Here is a 21,669-nt window from a genome sequence, read left to right on the forward strand (position 1 = left end):
TTGGAAGAGCAGTTGAACGGAATGGACAGTGTCTTGAAAGGAGGATATAAGATGAACATCAACAAAAGCAAAACGAGGATAATGGAATGTAGTCAAATTAAATCTGGTGATGCTGAGGGGATTAGATTAGGAAATGAGACACTTAAAGTAGTAAAGGAGTTTTGCTATTTAGGGAGTAAAATAACTGATGATGGTCGAAGTAGAGAGGATATAAAATGTAGACTGGCAATGGCAAGGAAATCGTTTCTGAAGAAGAGAAATTTGTTAACATCGAGTATAGATTTAAGTGTCAGGAAGTCGTTTCTGAAAGTATTTGTATGGAGTGTAGCCATGTATGGAAGTGAAACATGGACGATAACTAGTTTGGACAAGAAGAGAATAGAAGCTTTCGAAATGTGGTGCTACAGAAGAATGCTGAAGATAAGGTGGGTAGATCACGTAACTAATGAGGAGGTACTGAATAGGATTGGGGAGAAGAGAAGTTTGTGGCACAATTGACTAGAAGAAGGGATCGGTTGGTAGGACATGTCCTGAGGCATCAAGGGATCACAAATTTAGCATTGGAGGGCAGCGTGGAGGGTAAAAATCGTAGAGGGAGACCAAGAGATGAATACACTAAGCAGATTCAGAAGGATGTAGGTTGCAGTAGGTACTGGGAGATGAAGAAGCTTGCACAGGATAGAGTAGCATGGAGAGCTGCATCAAACCAGTCTCAGGACTGAAGACCACAACAACAACAACGGCGTGCTTAAATGTTTTTGCTTCCGTGTGTGTTTTTTAGTAAAAGGTGAGCCATTTCTACATATTATTCTTATCGTGGTGTTTGTGGATGTGCAAATGAGTTATCTTGTTACGATCAATGGAGTCTCTGTGATGTCGTTCGACTACATTGTTTTTTTTATCTGCACTCGATTTTACTAAAAAAATACTCCTCAAGAATAACTTAAGGCGCAAGAAAAAAAATCCTTCATAAATTTGTCAATACGGCATGTAGATCTATGAAAGCCTCACCGGGAGACGCTGCTGTAGAACAGAAGTAAAGAGATAGGTACCATAGAAGAGCAACGCCATAACGACGCAACTCAAGTTAAACAGTCACCCGCCACGATTCATGTCGTCAAAACAAGGGAGCATACGGTAAACGGTGATACAATGTATCGACTAATTACGAAATGACATTCAACTGTTGATCTTCAGCAGTTCTGGTTTACCAGTACCAAACCCGGGGTCTCATCGTGCATGTGACGAGGAAGAAAGAGGGGGAACAGTATGAACCTCCTTAATAAACCAAGATTAATCTGGTCCAGATGGTGGAACCCTGTGAGGACCCTTTGGCAAGGTGACAGCGAAGATGTCAACGATACTGAGGCGGAAAAAAAGGATTTCGGTATAGCGAAACTAGAGTAAGAAGCGCAGCATTTAACAAAGTCTTCCTTGCGTTTGACTTGGATCAAGCGATAGTGTGTTCGATGCCTGTTCCCAGGGATGAGGTAGGAGTTTAACTAGAAATAACACCTCCAGTAATAAACACTGAGTTATGTTTACGGACCCAATCTTGAAATGCCAAGTGCAAATAAAATGTACACAGTAATTAATGTACACATGCCGATCAACCAAGAAGATAAAATAAACCTAGTAAAGTAAGTTATGGGAAGTGGTAGAAAATAGAGTATTAAAAATTCAAGAAAACCATGTAAAAATGCAGTTGGGCTATTTTAATGCACATTTGGGGAAAGAGAGAAAAGTCAGGAAAACCATCAGTAACTTCTCTGTACAAAAATGGGCCAATCAAAGAAGAAAAGACTGGTGGTACTGTGTAGAAATTTCAGAAAACATTGCGATCACCCAACAATAATTTATGCGATTCCACATTGACCATATCGTAATCTGGTATTCGCATCACGGCGAGGGTTTGAATTTAAAGTACGTAAAGGAGAAAATATTGACACAGATCGCTACCAAACTCGAGTGAAACTAAATTTAAGGCTAAAAATTCTGTAAAAAGACAGCAGCAGTTCTTTAATTTGATACTGCTGAAATTCAACTCTTGACATGATCAAAACAGCTCGACAAAACACAAGCATAAAGTTCGGAACAAATCAAACAAGTCTATTAAAACTGCTCAAAATCTAGTGCCTTTATAAGGACGGAAAACACGCCTTTGATGGAATGAAAAACGTAAACAGGCAGTAAAATCGTGACAGAAGACATCAAAATCATTTAATCATAAAATGGAAATGACATGCACCTGGCAACCAGAAAGTAGGCCTTAATATCAATTTAGACAAACAAGAAGACAGTATGAAAACAATTCTGTGAAACTGAAGAAGATTTCCCGGACAACAACACTAGGACATGTAATAAAACTTTTAAAACATATCTAAACGGATATCAAACCAAAAATCTCTGCTCCAAGAAGGAAAAAAGGACAACCGGCGCTTAACAGACAAGAACACCGCAGAGAACTTTACAAATATTTTTGAAAATTTCTAAATTGCCCCGAACTCACAGAAAGATTTCCACCAGAAAGTTCCCTAAAAACGAATCCACATTCACTAGCACCAAATGGAGACAAAATTGCTAGACAAATTAAAAGGTTTAAAACTGATTAACTTTTGGTGAAAACGAAATTGCAAAACTTCAGAAATCAGCTAGTCTAAAAAATTTCAAAGAAAGTATGTTGATCATGCAGAACTTTCGCTAGACCGAGAAAATTTCGAATGACTGGAAAACTGAAGTGATACATCCACTGCATAAGAAGGGTAACAGGACGCATGTTATGATTGTGGAGGGATTTCCCTTCTGCCTGTCTCGTACAGTATCCTTTCTCAATGTCTCCTGGACCGAGTACAAATTGAACGCAAAACTGCTGAACATCAAGCAGGTTTCAGAACAGATAGACAAACGTCCATGTATATCTTTCTTCAGGTCGCCAAATATGTGAAAATCACATGGTGAAAGATCCCGGCCTACGAAGGATATTGCACTGTTTCCTACCCAAATCGCTTAAGAGTAAGCTATATCCGATTGGAAGAGAGTGGGCGGACGTTATCGTGTAACAGACGTCGACTTTAGTCGGCCGAAGAATTACAAAAGGGGGTGCGGTTGTAGATCCGTCAACGGCCGATCGCGTTCCACGAAACAGAAATTGATCATCTCGCCTCCCAGTTGGATAAATGTCTTAACCCGTGTGGTGATTACAGGGAACCATTCCATGATCCCGTTTTGGCGGCTGTTCGGTTTTCGTTGGAATATCCTCTTTGCTTTCACACTGTCTCAAATTGGTCTCTTTCCGGCTAGTCACACCAAGCTGTTCTGGTCTTGGGTTTTTCTGCCATTCCAAATATCTAGTAGTGAACTTTTTACCTACAAATTTTTCTTGCTGGTGTATAAAGCTGTGTTGCACAGATTCATTTTATTGTTTCAGTTTTAGCTTCAGTGCTGGTTTCGTACAAATTCATAATCTGTCTAGTTTGTCTGGTTGGTTCCATTCCTTTGATACAGTCACTGGAGTTTAGCCTCCATTTTTTTAATATCCCAATGCATGTTTACATTCTTTGCAAATTAGGTTATTTGCTTTTAGTCTGTACGTTCCTTCTTCAGTATAACTTGGACCAAAAATTTTCGTGATTACTTTTCACTCTTACGTTTGCGTTTCTTCAATGTCCTTCCTTTCGTTTAAAATGAGTGTTTCAGTCATATAAAGAAACTTTGTTTTGCTGACTATGTTGCCGTGTTTCAAGATGGTTTATTTTGAGATGCAATTTTTGTTATAGATGTCTTTAGTAAGCCTGAAAGCTTTTTTAAAATCTACGAAAGTACAAACTACTTCCTTGTTATAAATTTTTTTGATGCTTGAGATTTAATTACAGAACTAAAATTTGCTCTGTGTGTGTGTGTGTGTGTGTGTGTGTGTGTGTGTGTGTGTGTCTGTAGTCCCACATGATCAGTTACTTTACAGTAATAATGAGAAGACACGGTCTGGAAAACTCAGTTTGGCGTCAGTCTTCATGTTAAATATACGCATAATCCAAAACTTTTGGAGATGGATAATGAGCTAAGAAAGAAATGTTCGGGAAAAAGTTTAATTTTATGAAAAATGTTTGTAATATACGGTTAACTTTCATTTGAATTTGAAATAAGGGAAAAACGTTGTGTCAAATACGGAAACTCTCATTCAAAACTCACATCCAATACTATGTAGTCTATCCAGCCAGTAGAATATGCAACGAAGTTGTTGGGTAACAGTATGTTTATTACATTAATACCTTCCACACTAAGTAGTTAAGACATATTTCTCCCAAAGCAGTTTATCATTTGCTCATCATAAACAACCAAATTTTTGCAAGATTGTTAACCAGGACCAAATGTATACCAAGATTCGGCTTGAAAGACCATTATTTTGCAGTTTAATAAATATTTGAAGGAAAAGTTTAAAACTAGTAATAATTCACCTGTATAATGTCATGACTGGTACTAAAGTTTTATTGTATTAAAGGTGAAAGTGTAGTAAGTGATGAACTTTTTTCTTTTCATTATTTTTTAGGGGTGTCAGCATTGAAAAGCTCCGCATATGTTTGATTACTTTGCAAATAAGTTAATGTCTTACATATTTGTTGTTAAATACATATGCGGAAGAGTTTAGAAAAAGTTTGAATTTATGCTAAAAGTTTGTTGGAATTCTCTAAGTGCTCTTATTATGAAACACTGGATGAATATAGTCTGGAAAATTCGTGCTCCATTTTACGCAAATTCGAGTTTTTCAAGCATCTCACTGTTTATGACATCATACCTCCCATCGTAAAATGATATGACTTTGCAGGTACATTCAGTGACATGTGTAGATACTGTAGATACTGCAAAAGGAGAATGTATGGTTTGCTGGAGGTGGCTAAGTGCCCTCATACCGAAATACTGGATGAATAAAGCCTGTCTAATTTGCACGCCGAGAGTCACACTGTCTCATGACATATACACAGTCCCCAAGTTTAACACTTGTCTTATTCTTATTGTATTAAACCTTTAACATAAGGTTATAGCTTTTAGTAACAACATAATAATAGCATTTAATATTTTTGAATCCTGTGTAATTGTATAAAGTACTGAAAATCAAATTATTGTGGCCTTGAAAGCCATTAGATGAGCAACATGCTAGTGGCAGTAGGGTAGAAGTAGGTAACCGTTTTATCCATTTATTAATATGTCTATTGACAGGAAATAACCTGCCTTTCTGTCTGTAATCAATGTTTTCTAATTTCAAATCATGCTTCATTTCAAATTTGGCAAAAAGCTGCAAAAACAGTTATTAGAGTAATGCCCATCGCAGCTGTCAAAAATTGAAAGAATTGTTTTGGAACACTCAAATGAGAAAAACACAGTTCGCCATACTTCGCACCCAGCAAAGAAGTTTACAATCACAGCAAAAAGTATGATCTTATGCTTTTGAAAAGTTTGGAAATGTTACGACCTATGCTGCTAGCCTATGTCAAGATTCTCCACCGTCACAAAATCCTGATGATAAAATGTGACGCGAGGTGTATGGCAAAGAGAACTTGGATGAAACAAGCGTTATTACAAAAGTAAACAAATACGTCACTTTTATAAAAATGGTTCAAATGGCTCTGAGCACTATGCGACTTAACTTCTGAGGTTATCAGTCGCCTAGAACTTAGAACTAATTAAACCTAACTAACCTAAAGACATCACACACATCCATGCCCGAGGCAGGATTCGAACCTGTGACCGTAGCGGTCGCTCGGTTCCAGACTGTAGCGCCTAGAACCGCACGGCCACTCCCTCCGGCTCACTTTTATACAAACTAGGCGTAGTGCCTTGGGGAAACAGAGTAAAATTTTACCAAAAACATTAATGTACAGAAAGTGCAGCATCAATATTACGAAGCGACTGTCCCGAAACCCCGAATCAGTTGCAGATTGCCTTTCTAACGGCTTCTAGGGGCAATAAAAATTTGATTTTCAGTGTTTAACGTAATTACTGGCCGAATTTAAAAATTTAAAACGGTGTCGTAACCTACGCATTAAGACGTATAATCTCACTTTAAAAGTTTAACTAAGTAGGACTAGGATTACAGTCAGAAACCGTGGGTTTGTCTTGAAGCAGTGCAAATATACAAACTTCATTCATCTAGTCTTTGCGACTTCCAACAAAATTTACACATAATTTCTAACCTTTGCGAAATTTCTTCTTGCTGACGCCTCCCCCCCCCCTCAAAAAAAGATGAAAGGAAAGAAGTTTAGAAGTTTATCGCTTACTACATTCTCGCTGTTCAAGCAGTACAGCTTCAGACACGATGACTTAATTTATTACTTCCTTACTATCGACTCTATTCGCAACACAGTTTACAAACAGAATATACATATACTATTTAATGTACGTGCATAAAATTATATCATTATGGAACACACAGCTCAGTAAATAAGACGTCATAGAAAGTTAGACGCGTGAAAAACGAGTTCATGCTTAAAAGGGAGCGTAGTAAAACTTCAACAACAGGCATGGCGTTTTGATTTATTACTTCCTTATTAGACCTACTAACTCTATTCGCAATACACTTCGCAGTCAGTATCTACATATATCACTGAATGAACCTGCAAAACCATACCACCTTACAACGGAAAGTATGATGTCGCAAACAGTGAGAAGCGTGAAAAACTTGATTTTGCTTAAAATGGAGCGCGAATTCCCCAGATTATATTTATCCAGTGTTTCATAATAAGAGCGTTAGAGACTTCTAGCAAACTTTTAGCAAAATTTCTAACTTTTTCTTAACTTTCTCGCTTACGTTTTTAACAGCAAATATGTAACTCGTTAACTCATTTGCAAAGTAATCAGACTTGAAGCTGTTTTATATTTGGGAGTTCGATTCTTTAAAAAATTGGGGGTCTATTGGTAGTTATAGAACCTATGAATTTTTACACTCAACACACTGTAGGCATGATTTAGATTACAAATTCAGCAATCGTGTAGTTTACAAAGCCGTACACGAACTCTCTCACTTTCGAAATAACTGCGGAACGACTACATGAAATATTTCGACTAATGATTGTACGAATATCTGTGAAGTGAGCACAATGTACTACGCATGTCGCTAACGTCAAACAGAGGGTTAATGTGTGACTTCATACAATGTTCTTTGTTTACAATTTGTGCTGAGGGGGAAACTTTAACATTACTCTCATTTGCTCTTTATTTACACATTTACTTCTTAATAATGAAAAAGTGATCATCTAATGTTGCTGCGGATGCATATCGAAATACGTCAAAGGAAGAAATGATACTTTCCATAGGCAGGTAAAACAAAGAGTTAATTTTAGTGCCTGCATGGCCATATATAGAATGTTAAAAAGAAGTATATCGTATTTCGAGTGGTGGTATTGTGGACCAAAACAAGTTCATTAAACATGGGCTCTAAAATGCATATCTTAACAGCCATGACCACTTGTTCATCTTCGCCACAGAGAAACACACCTCTTTTACTGCAAGCTCTCTGCTATTACGAACGACCTAAAGAACGTAGTAAACGAATGATGCCATATTTCTCATTTATTTTCCATGGATATTGCATACAGTGCATATCTGTGAGTGTTTTACTGTAAACGATGTTCACAGTTCTGGGTATGGCCAGGGATATTAGTTCTAATGGAACTGGTTTTTGTTTTGTTAAGTTTGTGAAATACTTTTAGATTGTAGTTATATACAAACTGTCAAGACACCTGTGAATCGGGTATACAAAATCCATGTTATCTTTGACAGGGATCAGTCTGTACCGACGATGTCTTTTCCCTAAACTGTTTCAGTCAGAAACATCGCACTGTACTTCTTTCTTTAAATTGTCGTCCGAACGACAAAGTGACACATATAGAAATAAGCGCCCATGGAATAGAAAAGCAGCTGAACTCGCTGAACAGAGGAAAGGCCACTGGATCTGACAGAATACCGAATACGAGTCTATATAGAGTAAGCTAAAAAAACTTGCTTCGCTTCTAGTAGCAGTGTACCGTTGGTCGCTGCAGAAGTGTTCCTAGTGCTTGGAAAAAGGCATAGGTCATACCTGTTTTCAAGACGGGTCGTCGAACAGGCCTACATCTCTGACGTCGTTCTGTTGTAGAATCTTACATGTTTTATGCTCGCATATTATGACATTTGCCGGAGACTGAAAATCTCCTCTGCAGGAGTCAGCATGGGTTCCGTAAACAACGATCATGTGAAATCCAGCTCACCACGCTCGTCCACGAGACCCAGCAAGCAGCAGGCACCGGTGCCCAGGTTGATGTCGTGTTCCTTGACTACCGAAGAGCGTTGTATACAGTTCGCCACCGCCACCTAATGAACAAAATACTATCGTACGGAATATCAGATCAGTCGTGTGACTGAACGGAGAGAAATCGCTGGACTTACAAGTAATTTCCGTCGTACCCGAAGAACGTTTAGTAGGATTATGACTTTTTACTTTTTACAGTATACAGAGGGGTCAGAAAATGTCTCAAACGCTTGTAGCCATGTTGCAGGGTGGGTTGTACTGAGATATATTTGTTAAGAAAAAAATTCGATACGTTCCGCCGTTTCCTAGTAATTTAGCACTGAATTTAGCCAACGGGGACGTCTCGTGATCACATTCAAGCTGGTCTCCAGAATCGGTGTTGCTCAACTAGTGCTTTGTCTGGTTAGCTGAAACCAGAATTTGCGCGCTACGGTCTGATTGGCTCACTTCAATGTTAAATACCTCGGAAACGGCACAACGTATCACATCTTTTTCTTACCTTTTATGTCTCAGTACAACCAGCCCTGCAACATCCATACAAGCGTTTCAGACATTTTCTGACCACCCCGTATATACATGACGCAGTGAATAACGTCGGAATATCGTGAGCCTTTTAACTGATGATGCTGTCCTATCTAACAAAGATACAACGCTAGAAAATTGTAGCTAAATGTAAGATGTCTTTCAGTGGATCGATTGTTGGTGCGAGGATTGGCGGTTGCCTGTCAACTCAAACAAATGTAACACATTGCGCATGGATAGGCACAAAGATTATTGTATGATTGCACGACTGCAGAACAGTCACTGAAAGCAGTTACATCCATAAAACATTTAGCAGTATGCTTACGGAGCGATTTAAAGTGGAACGATCACGTAAAACTAATACAAGTAAGATAAATGCCTGACTGAGATTCACTGGAACGTGTAGTCCATCCAGAAAGGAGGTAGTTTACAAAACCCTAGTTGGACCAGTAATTGAATTCTTCCCCTCTGTCTGGGATTCATACAAGATAGAATTGATAGAGAAAACAGAGAAGTTCCAATGAAGCGTTGCGTGTTTCGTTACAGGTTCAATTGATAAACGCGATAGCGTCGCAGAAGTGCTCAACCAATTGCAGTGGCAGAAGCTACAAGACAGGCGTTCTCCGTCACGATATGGCCTACTGTTAAAATTCCAAGCGTCAGCCAATACATTGCTTCATCGCGAAAAGACCGTGAGGACAAAGTTAGAGAGATTCGAGCTCACACGGAGGCTTATTAACAATCGTCCAGTCCATGCGCGGTTGGATCAGGAAAGAGGGAGAGTTAAAGCAGTACGCAAAACTACTCCGCCACACACTGTAAGGTGTTTTTCAGAATATAGATGTAGATGTAGGTATAGTTGTAGATGTACATCTACATCTTCATTACTATTCTGCAATTCACACTTATTTGCCTGGCGTAGGATTCATCGAACCACTTTCACACCACGAGGCATTTGCGGAAAGTAAGTAACGTTTTGGAAAAAAAGACTCATGAAAAAAAATTTTCAAACCAAAAGTTTTCACAAGAAAGAGCATTTTTAAAACTATTTTTCTAAAAGTTGCCACCACTGTTCAGACAAAGGGGAAACCAGAATTTCTATGCTCCCTTCATAAAAAGTTGCCGCCAGTGAAGACAGCCGCAGCTGAACACCGTTATCTGTGTCGACATCGCTGTCCAGGTGCCTTCCTCAAAAATCACGCGTCAAGTCCAAGAACAAGTGATAAAAGGGCTGAGACCTAAGCTGTATAGTGTGCAAAGCTCAGTCAGGGCATTGTGTTGCTTTCTGAAGACGCGAGTCTCCATTCCGCTGTTGTCACTCAAAACTTAATTCAGAAGGTCGGTTGGCAGCAGCTCGATCACCCCCGGTCTCGCGGCTTGCGACTATAATTTGTTCTTGAACTTGAGGCGTTATTTTGAAGGAAGGCGCTCTGACAGCGATAACGACGCAGAAAACGGTTTTCAGCTGTGGTTGGCTTGACTGGTGACATCTTTCTATGAAGAGAACATAGAAAAGTTGGTTTGCTACGACGAATTCTTGAACAGTGGTGGCAACTACGTAGAAAAATGCGACAGACACAGGGCTGATATGGAAGTTTGTGTCTGGCCGTGAAGCGTGTTCCGATAGCCTAAACGTAGGCGAGACGATAGCTCAGCGTGTCCGGTCAGAGGGTTAGCTACCCTCTGAACTAAAAAAAAAATTGACTGAATGGATCAAATTTGAACTTGAACAGGTGTCATGGGACGTCCCCCTTATCAAATACAACGAATAATAATGAACACAAAGAGATAAAAAAAAAAGTAAGGCGACCGCTCGTGATATGCGGGAGATCCGGGTTCGAGTCCCGGTCCGCCACAAATTTTCATTGTTTGTCGTTTCATTATACAATTTATGAGTATACATATTCGCAAATACGAATACAATTCCTGGCAGAAGCTTCTTCGAACCACCTTCGGACCGTTTCTCAACCGTTCCACTCTCGAACAGCTCGCGGCAAAAACGAACGAAACGAACGCTTAAATCTTCCCGTGCGAACTCTGATTTCTCTTATTTTATTAGAATGATAATTTCCCCTATGTAGTTGGTTATCAAGAAAATATTTTCGCTTTTGGAGGAGAACGTTGGAGATTGAAATTCCGTGTTAAAGATCTCCCCGCAAGGAAAAACGCCTTTGGTTTAATGATTCCCTACCCAACTCATGCACCTTATCCGTGACACTCTCTTCCGTACCTCGCGGTAATACAGAATGAGCTCCGCCCCCCCCCCCCCTTTTGAATTTTTTCGACGCCCTACGTCACTCCTGTCTGATAAGCAGAACTCTAGAAGAGGAAGGACAGGCGTCGTGTAGGCAGTCTCTTTAAATAAACCTGTTGCATCTTCTAAGTGTTCTGCCAATAAAACGCAGTCTTTGATTTGCCTCCCCCCCCCCCCCCCCAACACTATGTGATCGTTCCAATTTAAGTTGATATTGTAATTATAATTCCTATGTATTAATTGAATGTAACAGCATTCTGCAGGGCGCTTGCAGGAAAATCTTAAGCCGTACCATAGTCACATTGGTTACAAAAACTCTATTGTGCATATCTTAATGTTCATAGATATTCCTACTTTATACTGGGCACCACAAGGATCGCTAAATCCCGTGCCACAGTCTGTCTACTTATTCGCTCTCTCTTTGAAGAGAAGGTGGCTAGCGCCTATGGTGTGCGCCTTCTCGGCTAAAGGAGCGCTCGTGTGCTTCCCCTGTTGACTGACAGATGGCAGCGCGGAAGCTGAAGTGGGCGTGGGAGCGGGAGGAGGCGGGGTAATCAGTTTCATTAGGCGCGATACGCGGCCAGTCGCAGCCCCTGGGGGGGGGGAACCTAATAAGCAGCGGCGCTGAATGCGCCAATCGTGTCTGCTATAATCGCATTTCACCTGCCTGCAGCGGCCAGCCCATCCCCAAGGTGCAGTACACCGAGGAGGAGATCCGAACCTGGTGAGTGACGCTCTGTTCTGCTCTGTTCCTCTCCGCTCCGCTCAAGCTCGGCGCACGCTTGGTGAGTACCCTGCTTAGCATAGCGGACTGGCGCTGTCTAGGATGCAGCAGCGTGGCTCGCAGCTTGCAGTCTATCTTATTGCACGCCAGCTCGAAGGCGAGCTACAACACATTCTTCCTTTTTGGACTGTAAATGCTGTGACGTCACTCGCTAGCCGACTGGTGTGTTCTCGAATTTTGCTGACAGCGCCTGCTGTAACGTGTTTGTTGTTTGTTTACATTCACAGCTATACTATATCATTTCTATCTGATCGTCTGTCCTTTGTCACTATCAGAGAAACCAATTCCCACGTCTCCCATCCTACTGCAGGGACACCCAAGGCCCGGCTTTCTGTCCTCCAGTATCCTCTATATTACAACGCCAACATTCCTAAACTACCTCCTCCCATTAACCTAGTTCTGTACGCCGACGACATTGTTTTCCTGTCCCTCTTCCCTAGACTCCGAATGTCTCAACGATCCCTCTAGCTCCATCTCATCAATTTTTCCAGCTGGTTTACCCAGCGGCTCTCTAAGACAACCTCTTCCGAAACCTAGGCAGTTGAACAAACAAGACACGACTCTTTGTCATGACTCTTACGTAATAATTTACAATTAGTATTAATATTTTAAATGTCTAATACCTGCCAGGCAACCAACATGAAAGGCGTAGCTACCAACCAACCAACAGAAAGCCCATAATAAATGGAGATAAGGGTTGTACCCTGCAAAACCTTGATCACACCTTTTCATTACTGCATCAGTGTTGCCTAGATATCTTCCCTACCAAAGATCTACCATCAAATCATTTAAGGCCACACACTCAATCTTGCCTTCCACATCCATTTACTTTCCCCCTCTCATGGAAACCTTACCATCTCGTCAAATTCCCACCACTCCTTTCTCACAGTGAGCAAGCGCATTTCATACTCTCTCCTAATAAAACTTTAACCAACTCCCTCGTACAGACAATCAATTCAGATAACTCCGATATTTATACATCCTATCAGCTATAACTCTACCCTCTCTATCCAGCACCACAACAAGCCTCTTGTCTCCTTCATTTTCCACCATTACTTTCCTCTTCCATATCACCGAGAGCCACATCGAAACCTTGTCCCTCATCCTCCTCTCACCATCCAACCCCTCATCACCGCACCCAACTACCACTACCTCCACATTAAAACCCCGCAGACACCTTTGCTAACGCGTGCAACCTACAACCCCACGAAAGCCCTTTTCCTTTCACCTCTTAACTGTATCCCTTCCAAGTGTCGTCCTACCAGTTTCAGTTGAAGTGCACTGTTGTTAAATACACTCCACCCTACTTTGTTAATTCTGTATAAATTTTATTTCAATTTAAAAACGAATAAGTTACAGGTTTATTTATAATGATATCAATGAAAATTATCTATTTATAATTCTAAATACTATTGCAAGTGATTCACTTTTTTAACTGTTTTTATCTTATATGTGTTTTAAAATGACAAAAATGTTACTGACAACATGACAGATTTATACTTTCAGCAGTCTCGGAAGTTTTCTGGGTTTCTGATTGTGTATTGGCACACTGCCATGTTCTTGGAGTAAAGTAAAGTTATCCTCGACCGAAAGGTTGGTTCGACGACTGCAGTGCTTTACTAGGTTTGATTCTATCGGACATGGCATTCTATTTCCTTCTTCTAACATTAAAACTAACTTATGCAGCAAATTATACGTGGACCTACAGATTAAAATGAGCTTTGAACAGCGGTGCTACTATATAGAGATGAAAGAAGCAGCAAGTGAAAGAAAAACCTCATGTGGATCACTGTGAAATGAATTCTGGATGTTTTAATTTGTCTTTTGACACTTACCTAGTTTACTATAGAGTCGCGAATACTCATAAAACTTCCTGTAAAATATCACTACTCTTAAATCACGAACGCAAGTTGCAAATGTCTTAGTCTGCCTTTTTCCCTCAAATTTCAAGTTTCTAGCACCACTGGAAGCAATATATTAGATTTTTTTTTCATACCCATTCCTCAGAAAATGAAAACCGCCTCTATAATTTTGAGCTACATGATAGTGTCAGGTTAGTGCACGACAACAAAGCCAACATATTTACTTACCGTTTATTGCTAAGAGCTGTGAAATAACCGACCAAAATTGAATAACAGGAAACCAGTTTAACTAGACTGTGATGCGTCAACTGGACAGCAGCATCGGTGAGTGACGTGTACTGGATAATACATGCAGATCAACTTAACGTTGGTTTGAATTCCGCCCGCATGAAGCAGCATACATTAGTCCCTATGCAAATGACACACGCAGTACAGTCTCGTGGAGACTGGATGCTACCTTAGTGTGACTTTCCCACATTGCACCAGTCCCACCTATGTTGGAAGCATTATACCTGTACCAATATGCAATAATGTTTATGCGTTTTTGTCGAATTTCCTAATGTCCTAACAAACGAACGCTCGTTGGATACTGTACGCCAATGCAAATAACTTCATGTTTTGTTACGCCAAAGACAACACAAATTACTAATTTGCCTGTAAACATCCAATTGTAAATTTTATCAAAAAATAAAGCTATCATGTATCAGTCGAAGTGGACCAGAAACCACGTACAGAACACGCCACTCAGTGGCGTTACGGAGGGAGGTGTGTGGGTGCGGGAGGGAGGGGTGGGGGGGGGGTCGAGAGAGGGACGGGAAGAGGGGGTGAAGAGAAAGGCCAAGGGATGAATACAGTAAGCACTTTCGAGTGGATGTAGGTTACAGAGAAGTTATTTGGAGATGAAGAGAATTGCAAGGGACAGACTAGGGTGGAGAGCTGAATCAAACCAGTCTTCCGACTGAGGACAACAACAACAACAGTTCTAGGTTCGTAATTAATGACTGCCCACGTTATTAATATCTACATACAAAACAAGGGTGTTACTGCAGACTATCGGCAGGATGGCTACACTGACGAGGTAGACGCCCTGTCCTGTTCAAAACGTAATTGTGAACTGCATAGTGTGAAGTGTGAAAGATATTCTAATGCAATGCAGTGCCATAAACATCTCGCAGTGTCACACAGAACACTTCTCTTCAAAGGACAGGAGGTGAAGAAATGAAATAAAAATTTGTGTCAAGGTTGGGACTTGAACCCAGGTCTCCTGCTTGCTACACAAATTTGCTGTGAACTGCACCACCCAGCAGTTCTGGCTAACATAGCTGCACAGATTACTCTAGACCTTTGTGTTAGCCACAACGCCAGCGTGGTGTAGTGAATAGCACATCTATATAGTAAGTAGAACACCTGGGTTCAAGTCCTGGCCTTGACACAAATTTTAATTCATTTCTTCAGCTTCTATCCTTATTGAAGATAAAATTGAGACTCAGTATGTCTCCAGGAAAACATATCTCTTCAAAGGACATCTAGCCATCTTTATTGAACCTTCTTCGAATGATCTGATGGAACATTGTTGACGCTAATTGTCGTAGCGGCCCCTTATCAGTTAGAGGGCCGACACAATAGATAAACCGAGCGAGGTGGCGCAGTGGCTAGCACACTGGACTCGCATTCGGGAGGACGACGGTTCAATCCCGCGTCCGGCCATCCTGATTTAGGTTTTCCGTGATTTCCCTAAATCGCTCCAGGCAAATGCGGGGATGGTTCCTTTGAAATGGCACGGCCGACTTCCTTTCCCGTCCTTCCATAATCCAATGAGACCGATGACCTCGCTGTCTGGTCTCCTCCCCAAAGAACCCAACCCACAACAGATAAGCAATGTGGGCTGCCGACCTCACTTCAAAAGCTCGTATCAAAACATCGCCAGTGAATGTAAACATCAACAAACTTCCCGCATAAACACGGCACTACTTCGTGGAAAACCATGTGACAGAGATCCACCAATTGGAACTAATGTGACCAAGTGTAACACTCCACGGAATCGGTGTTATTAGCACATCAGCAGAGTCAGTCCAGCAGTGTGTACCTACAGCTAGGACAGCTCTGGCCAATACCTACGTTGACTCTAGCACAGTAGATACTCGCTGTAGTCTTTCTGTAGAAATTTGTATCTTATTGGGAGTAACGCCACTTTTGAATTGTGTAGCGTAGTATTTTGGTTATTATTATTTTTTGTATCTTTTCTCTGGCTTTTGCCACCACAATAATTATTGTGTTCCTTGTTGTTCTTGAGTTTGGAAATTAGTGCACGCCAAGAAGGCGTTTTCAAAAAAATGGCTCTGAGCACTATGGGACTCAACTGCTGTGGTCATGAGTCCCCTAGAACTTAGAACTACTTAAACCTAACTAACCTAGGGACATCACACACATCCATGCCCGAGGCAGGATTCTAACCTGCGACCGTAGCAGTCGTGCGGTTCCAGACTGTAGCGCCTTTAACCGCTCGGCCACTCTGGCCGGCCAGAAGGCGTTTTAGTTAAATAAAGTGTATTCACTTTTGATTGTTAGATCTTTCCTGCCGACCACAGGACACTACACTAATGATCCATCGAATTCCATCAAGGATAGATCGCATAGCCGCAGATTCAGTTCATCCATATTTGTGTTTGTTTGCCGCTTATCAATGTCTGTGTCGCTTGTATATCTGGAGCCGCCAGAGCAGTGGCGCGGTCCGTTGGTTTAAAAGGACGAAGCGAGAGCTGTAGCATCCTTCTTTCAGCTCACTTTGAAGATTGGCGAACGGTATATGGCCAAAATGTTAGATGAAGAAGTGTAATTTATGCGGCTGAAAACCGAACTTTAATGGACCACCCTGAATGTGTGAATCTTTGACTGGGCTACCTAGTCCCCTAATTTGTAATCCTAAAAGCACGTCTGAGATGCAGTGGGAAATCATATACTTTCATCCGCGTCTCCACCCAACAGTCTTCATGAACCGACGCGGCATATACCTCAGGCAGATCAAGAAATTCGTCAAGACGAAATTCAAAGGCTGCTTCCGTGCTACAAGGAATACAAAAGTGATTTCGTGCCCAAGTGGTTTCAAAATTCACACTAATGTTGATGATGAACACCAGTTCTGAGTGGAATGAAAGATAAATCATTTTATATGCTTATATGATGAACAGCTCCACTAAGTCTGCCAATTCCGGACTTGTGTAGCACCTCCCCTCAGTTAGGTTACCACGACATTCCGAGTGTTTCGTTATTAAATGTTACACGGTCCAGTCACGTTAATGTGACCAACGTCCATGTTCGACTCAACGTGCAATAACTACTCACAGAAGGCAGGTGACAGCATTAGCAGATGGAGGGTATATAAAGCGTGTACGGAGGATGCGAGAAGCAGTGCAGTCGTTGTCGGTATGCGGAAACAGAGCGATTTATCTGACGTCCGAGGGCGGAAACATTTCCGAACCGACAAAGTTTGTAAACTGTTCGCGCACCGCCGTGGTTAAAGTATACCGTGCATGACAAGATGTCGCTAGCCAAGATCGATGTCGAGATAACTGTGGAGCACCACAGACTATAGATGACAGGAGTGAACGACGGCTACGAGGATGTGTACGGGTGAATGAACGTGCAGTTGATCGGCCAGATGAACCAAGGGGCTACCAGCAGTGTCTCCTCAACGATAGCTCAGCGAAGGTTGCTGTGCATGGGCTCTGCTGCAGGCATCCGATTCATGCACCCATGCTGACTGCTGTTCACCGACGACGAAGGCTGGAATCTGAATGCCAGTACCGCAACTGGCGACAGGTGGGCCTTTCAGGTGAACGCTCTTTTGGACAGATGGATGTTGGCGTGTACGGCGCGAAAAGTTTGAAAGCAAACACCCGGCAACAGTCGTGGGGGCTGTCCAGGTTGGAGGACATTACCTGGGTGATCCTGTCCTTCTGAAAGACACGACGGATCAACACTCGTATGCATTCGTGTCCAGTTTGTCTTTCCTCGTCACGATGGCGTCTGCCAAAAGGACAATGCAACGTGTCACAAGGCCCGTTGTGCACGTGCGCTGTTCACAGAGCACTAGCATGAGTTTACCGCACTCCCCTAGCCACCAAATTGTCCGAATTTAAACCCAATAGAGAATTTGTGGCACTACCTCAATCGGGCTGTCCGCATCGTGGATCCTCAGCCGAGAAACCTAGCGCACTGCAGTCGGCATGACTGCACACCCCGGTCAGTACCTTCCAAACCTCACTGTCGGTCTTGCTGTACGTCTCGCAGTGGTCTTCACTGCAAAAGGCGGTTATTCAAGCTTTTGACAGGTTGTCACAAGGAAATTTATTTGCAGTATAGGATCCAAAGCGATTATTTAGCAAGTCATGAACCCCTTTCTATTTGAAATGAGTTATCTAATGACAAATACGAAACTGCGTTCGATAAATAACGAAAATTGGTATGATATCTTACCACACACCATGGCTTTATAGAGACTTCACTCCTTCGTGCATCAAGCAAGGGTACACACCTCAATATTTGCAGTCTTGGACTTGAATCAAGATCATATAACATTTCAGAAAGCAACATGTAAAAACGAATTAAAACTCATGTCGGTCAGGAAGACCCTGATTTGCTTCTGGATCAGGCTTGGGTCACAGCTTAAGTGTATGGAGAACGTGTTAGGCGTAGGGAACGATAGCCGATTCCGGATTGCAGTACGGACTGAACGCACCTGGAAAATCAATATAGATCCTATACTGTATGTATGTTTCGTTATTTCTTTGCCCCAAAGAATCTATTCGCAACGAGTTAGCGCGTAATAATAAAATACAATGTACTAGACATATTTCTTCGAGTGCCCCCTAGTTTGGACTTTGCAGTGTTTCAGTTAGTCTCTCGTTAGTCAAACAAACCTGAGACCGTTTGTCTGGCCGTTCTTGTGCATGATCGCCATCCCTTCTTTAGTGCAACCTGATACTGATACCGCAAATTGATACAGTATTCTAGTAAACTGACGGAAGAAAACGCAACACTAAAACATAATTAATGTAGATAAATGAATTTTCTGAAATTCATTTGTCTGGGTAACATATTTAAGTGATTAACATCGCAAGATCACAGGTTAATGTAAGTACGAGATGAGACATTGGAAATGTGAAATTCTGGTAATTAATAACCGCTGTAACCTCCAGAATGTCGAATGCAAGCATGCAAACATGGATGTATTGTGTTGTAAAGGAGCCGGAAGTCAGTTTGCAGGGTGGAGTTCCATGCCCTTAGCACTTGGTCGGTCAATACAGGGACGGTTAGTGCTGGCTGTGGACGATGCTGGAGTTATCGTCCGATGACATCCCATGTGCTCGATTGCAGACAGACATGGTGATCGAGCAGGCTGAGGCAACACGTCGACACTCAGTGAGCATATTGTTTTACACCAGCACTATGTAGGTGAGTGTTGTCCTATTGACCCTGAAATCCTTTTCATGAGTGGCAGCACAGCAGGTCGAATCACCAGATTGACGTACAAATTTGCAGTCAGGGTGCATGGGATAACCATGAGAGTGCTCCTGCAGTCATACGAAATTGCACCACAGACCATAACTCCAGATGTAGGTCCAGTATGTGTAGCATGCAAACTGGTTGGCTGTAGGTCCTTAACTGGCCTCCACCTAACGAATGCACGGCCATCACTGGCACCGACGCAGAACCAGCTTTCATCAGAAAACACAACAGACCTCCGCCCTGATGTCCAATGAACTCTCGCTTGACACCACTGAGGTAGTAAATGGCGGGGATTTGGCGTCAGTGGAAAGCACGCTACAGGGCGTCTGGTTCGAAGTCGTCCTTGAAGTAACTGATTTGTAACAGTTTGTTGTGTCACTGTATGTTCAGTGCTGCTCACATTGCTGCTGCAGATCCACTACGATACACCAGAGCCATACACCGAACACGTTGGTCTTCCGATTTGATAGTGCCACGTCGTTGTCCGGAGCCCGATCTTCTTACGACCGTACATTCCCGTGACCACCCCGACCAGGAATCATGTATCTACACCTACATCTATACTCTACAGACTACCGTGAAGTGCATTGCAGAGAGTACATCCCATTGTATCAGTTGTTAGGGTTTTTTCCCGTTCCATTCACGTACAGAGCGTGGTAAGAATGATTGAATGCCTCTGTCCGTGCTGTAATTATTTTAATCTTAACCTGACTATCTCTATGTGAGCGATTGTTTTATATTCCTAGGTGCACCATTTCAAGCCAGTTCTTGAAACTTTGACAATAAATTTTCTCGGGATAGTTTACGTTTATCTTCAAGAGTCTGCTAGTTCAGTTCCTTCAATATCTCTATGACACCCTCCCACTGATGAAACCTGTGACTATTCGTGATGTCCTTCTTTGTATACGCTCAGTACCCCTGCTAGTCTTATTTGGTACAGGTCCCACACACTTGAGCAATATTCTAGAACCGGTCGCACGAGTGCTTTGTAAGCAATCTCCTTTCTATGCTGATTACACTTCCCCAGTGTTCTACCAATAACCTGCTTTACCCACAATTGGGCCTATATGATCATACCATTTAATATCTCTACAAAGTTTTACACCCAGGTATTTGTATGAGTTGGCTGACTCCAGCAGTGACTCATTCATATTATAGTCATAGGATATGCTTTTTCGTTTTGAGAAGTGCACAATTTTACATTTTTGAACATTCAAAGCAAGTTGCCCATTGTGCACCACTTTGAAATCTTATCCAGATCTGACTGAATAATTACGCAGCTTCTTTCGGACAGTACTTCATTACAGCTAACTACATAGCCTGCAAAAAGCCTGAGTTACTGTTCATATTGCCTGCAAAGCCATTAATATACAACAAGAACAGAAAAGATCACAACACACTTCTCTGCGGTACACCTGAAGCTACTTCTACAGTAGCTGCATACTGCCAAGTCTTTCTCCAATATCGCAAAAGCAACATCCAGCTTCTCGTAACCCTATTTCAAGACCTCGTTCAAACTCAGAGAGGTAATGATAATGACATCTTTGTCATCTTAAAGCCATTGTTGACTTACATCAACTCATCACGTCCAATCTCAAAGCTAACTACCGCCCACGACCGCTACACCGCGTATTTAAAGCAAACCTGATTTGCATCCCCATAGTGGTGTTGTTAGCACCATTCTCGGGCGACGGGCGTGAAACTTTTGTTTATGTTGCACTACTCCTTTTGGGGTTGTGGTTTTTTATCCGTCAGTATATATTTGGTACAAGTGTTTTGCAAGCAAGCTCTTTCATAGGGGTGTCACAGTTTCCCACTATCGTAAGAATGGATCGAAACTTGCCAATTGCTTTACACACAACTAAGGCTGCATGATTAAAATCATACGTGCATACATTGTTACTTCCAGATATTTGACTGACTCCAGTTATGCCTCGTTATTCGTGTAGCGAAAAGCTACTTTAGTTTTACATTTCGTGAAGTGACTGTAACTTTACGTTTATTTGTACACTGCTGGGCATTACAACTTCAACGCGATGACAGCGGCGTGTAACAAACGTCAATATGGCACGAAGAGTAGGCATACTACATGCTTGAAAATGCTAATTATTAGCAATTAAGTGCAACCGCACAAAGTATGTACAAGTAATGCTGTCTGCACTGTACATGTGTAAAGCTTACGCAGCTAGTATCTCGTTCATGAATCGCATTTGAATGGATATTGTGTCCATTAATGACGGCGTCAGAAAAGGTTGCATGCTACTTCTTATAGCAAGTGCTCTCCACTGTACATCATGTTTACGCCGTCACTTCTTGTCGTTTGTTGTACGTCGCTGTCATTGTGTCAGTGTAAACATAAAGTACAGCAGAGTGCACATGCAACAAGTAGCAGAACGCACCCTTTTATCGACTCTAATCCCCTTAAAAAGAGGGAACATAAACTGCCTTACATTTGGTC

General features: G+C 41.8%; 1 protein-coding gene across 1 annotated transcript in view; it reads left to right on the forward strand.

Annotated features, from left to right (window-relative positions):
- The window catches only part of LOC126259312 (tryptophan 5-hydroxylase 1), a 279,275-nt gene that overhangs the window by 113,264 nt on the left and 144,342 nt on the right, over positions 1–21,669 (forward strand). Inside the window, exon 6 of the mRNA XM_049955989.1 lies at positions 11,731–11,781. Within this exon, the coding sequence (XP_049811946.1) occupies positions 11,731–11,781 (51 nt within the window). The remainder of the gene's footprint in view (positions 1–11,730; positions 11,782–21,669) is intronic.

Source organism: Schistocerca nitens, chromosome 5 (genome assembly GCF_023898315.1).
Source record: "Schistocerca nitens isolate TAMUIC-IGC-003100 chromosome 5, iqSchNite1.1, whole genome shotgun sequence".
Taxonomy (NCBI): domain Eukaryota; kingdom Metazoa; phylum Arthropoda; class Insecta; order Orthoptera; family Acrididae; genus Schistocerca; species Schistocerca nitens.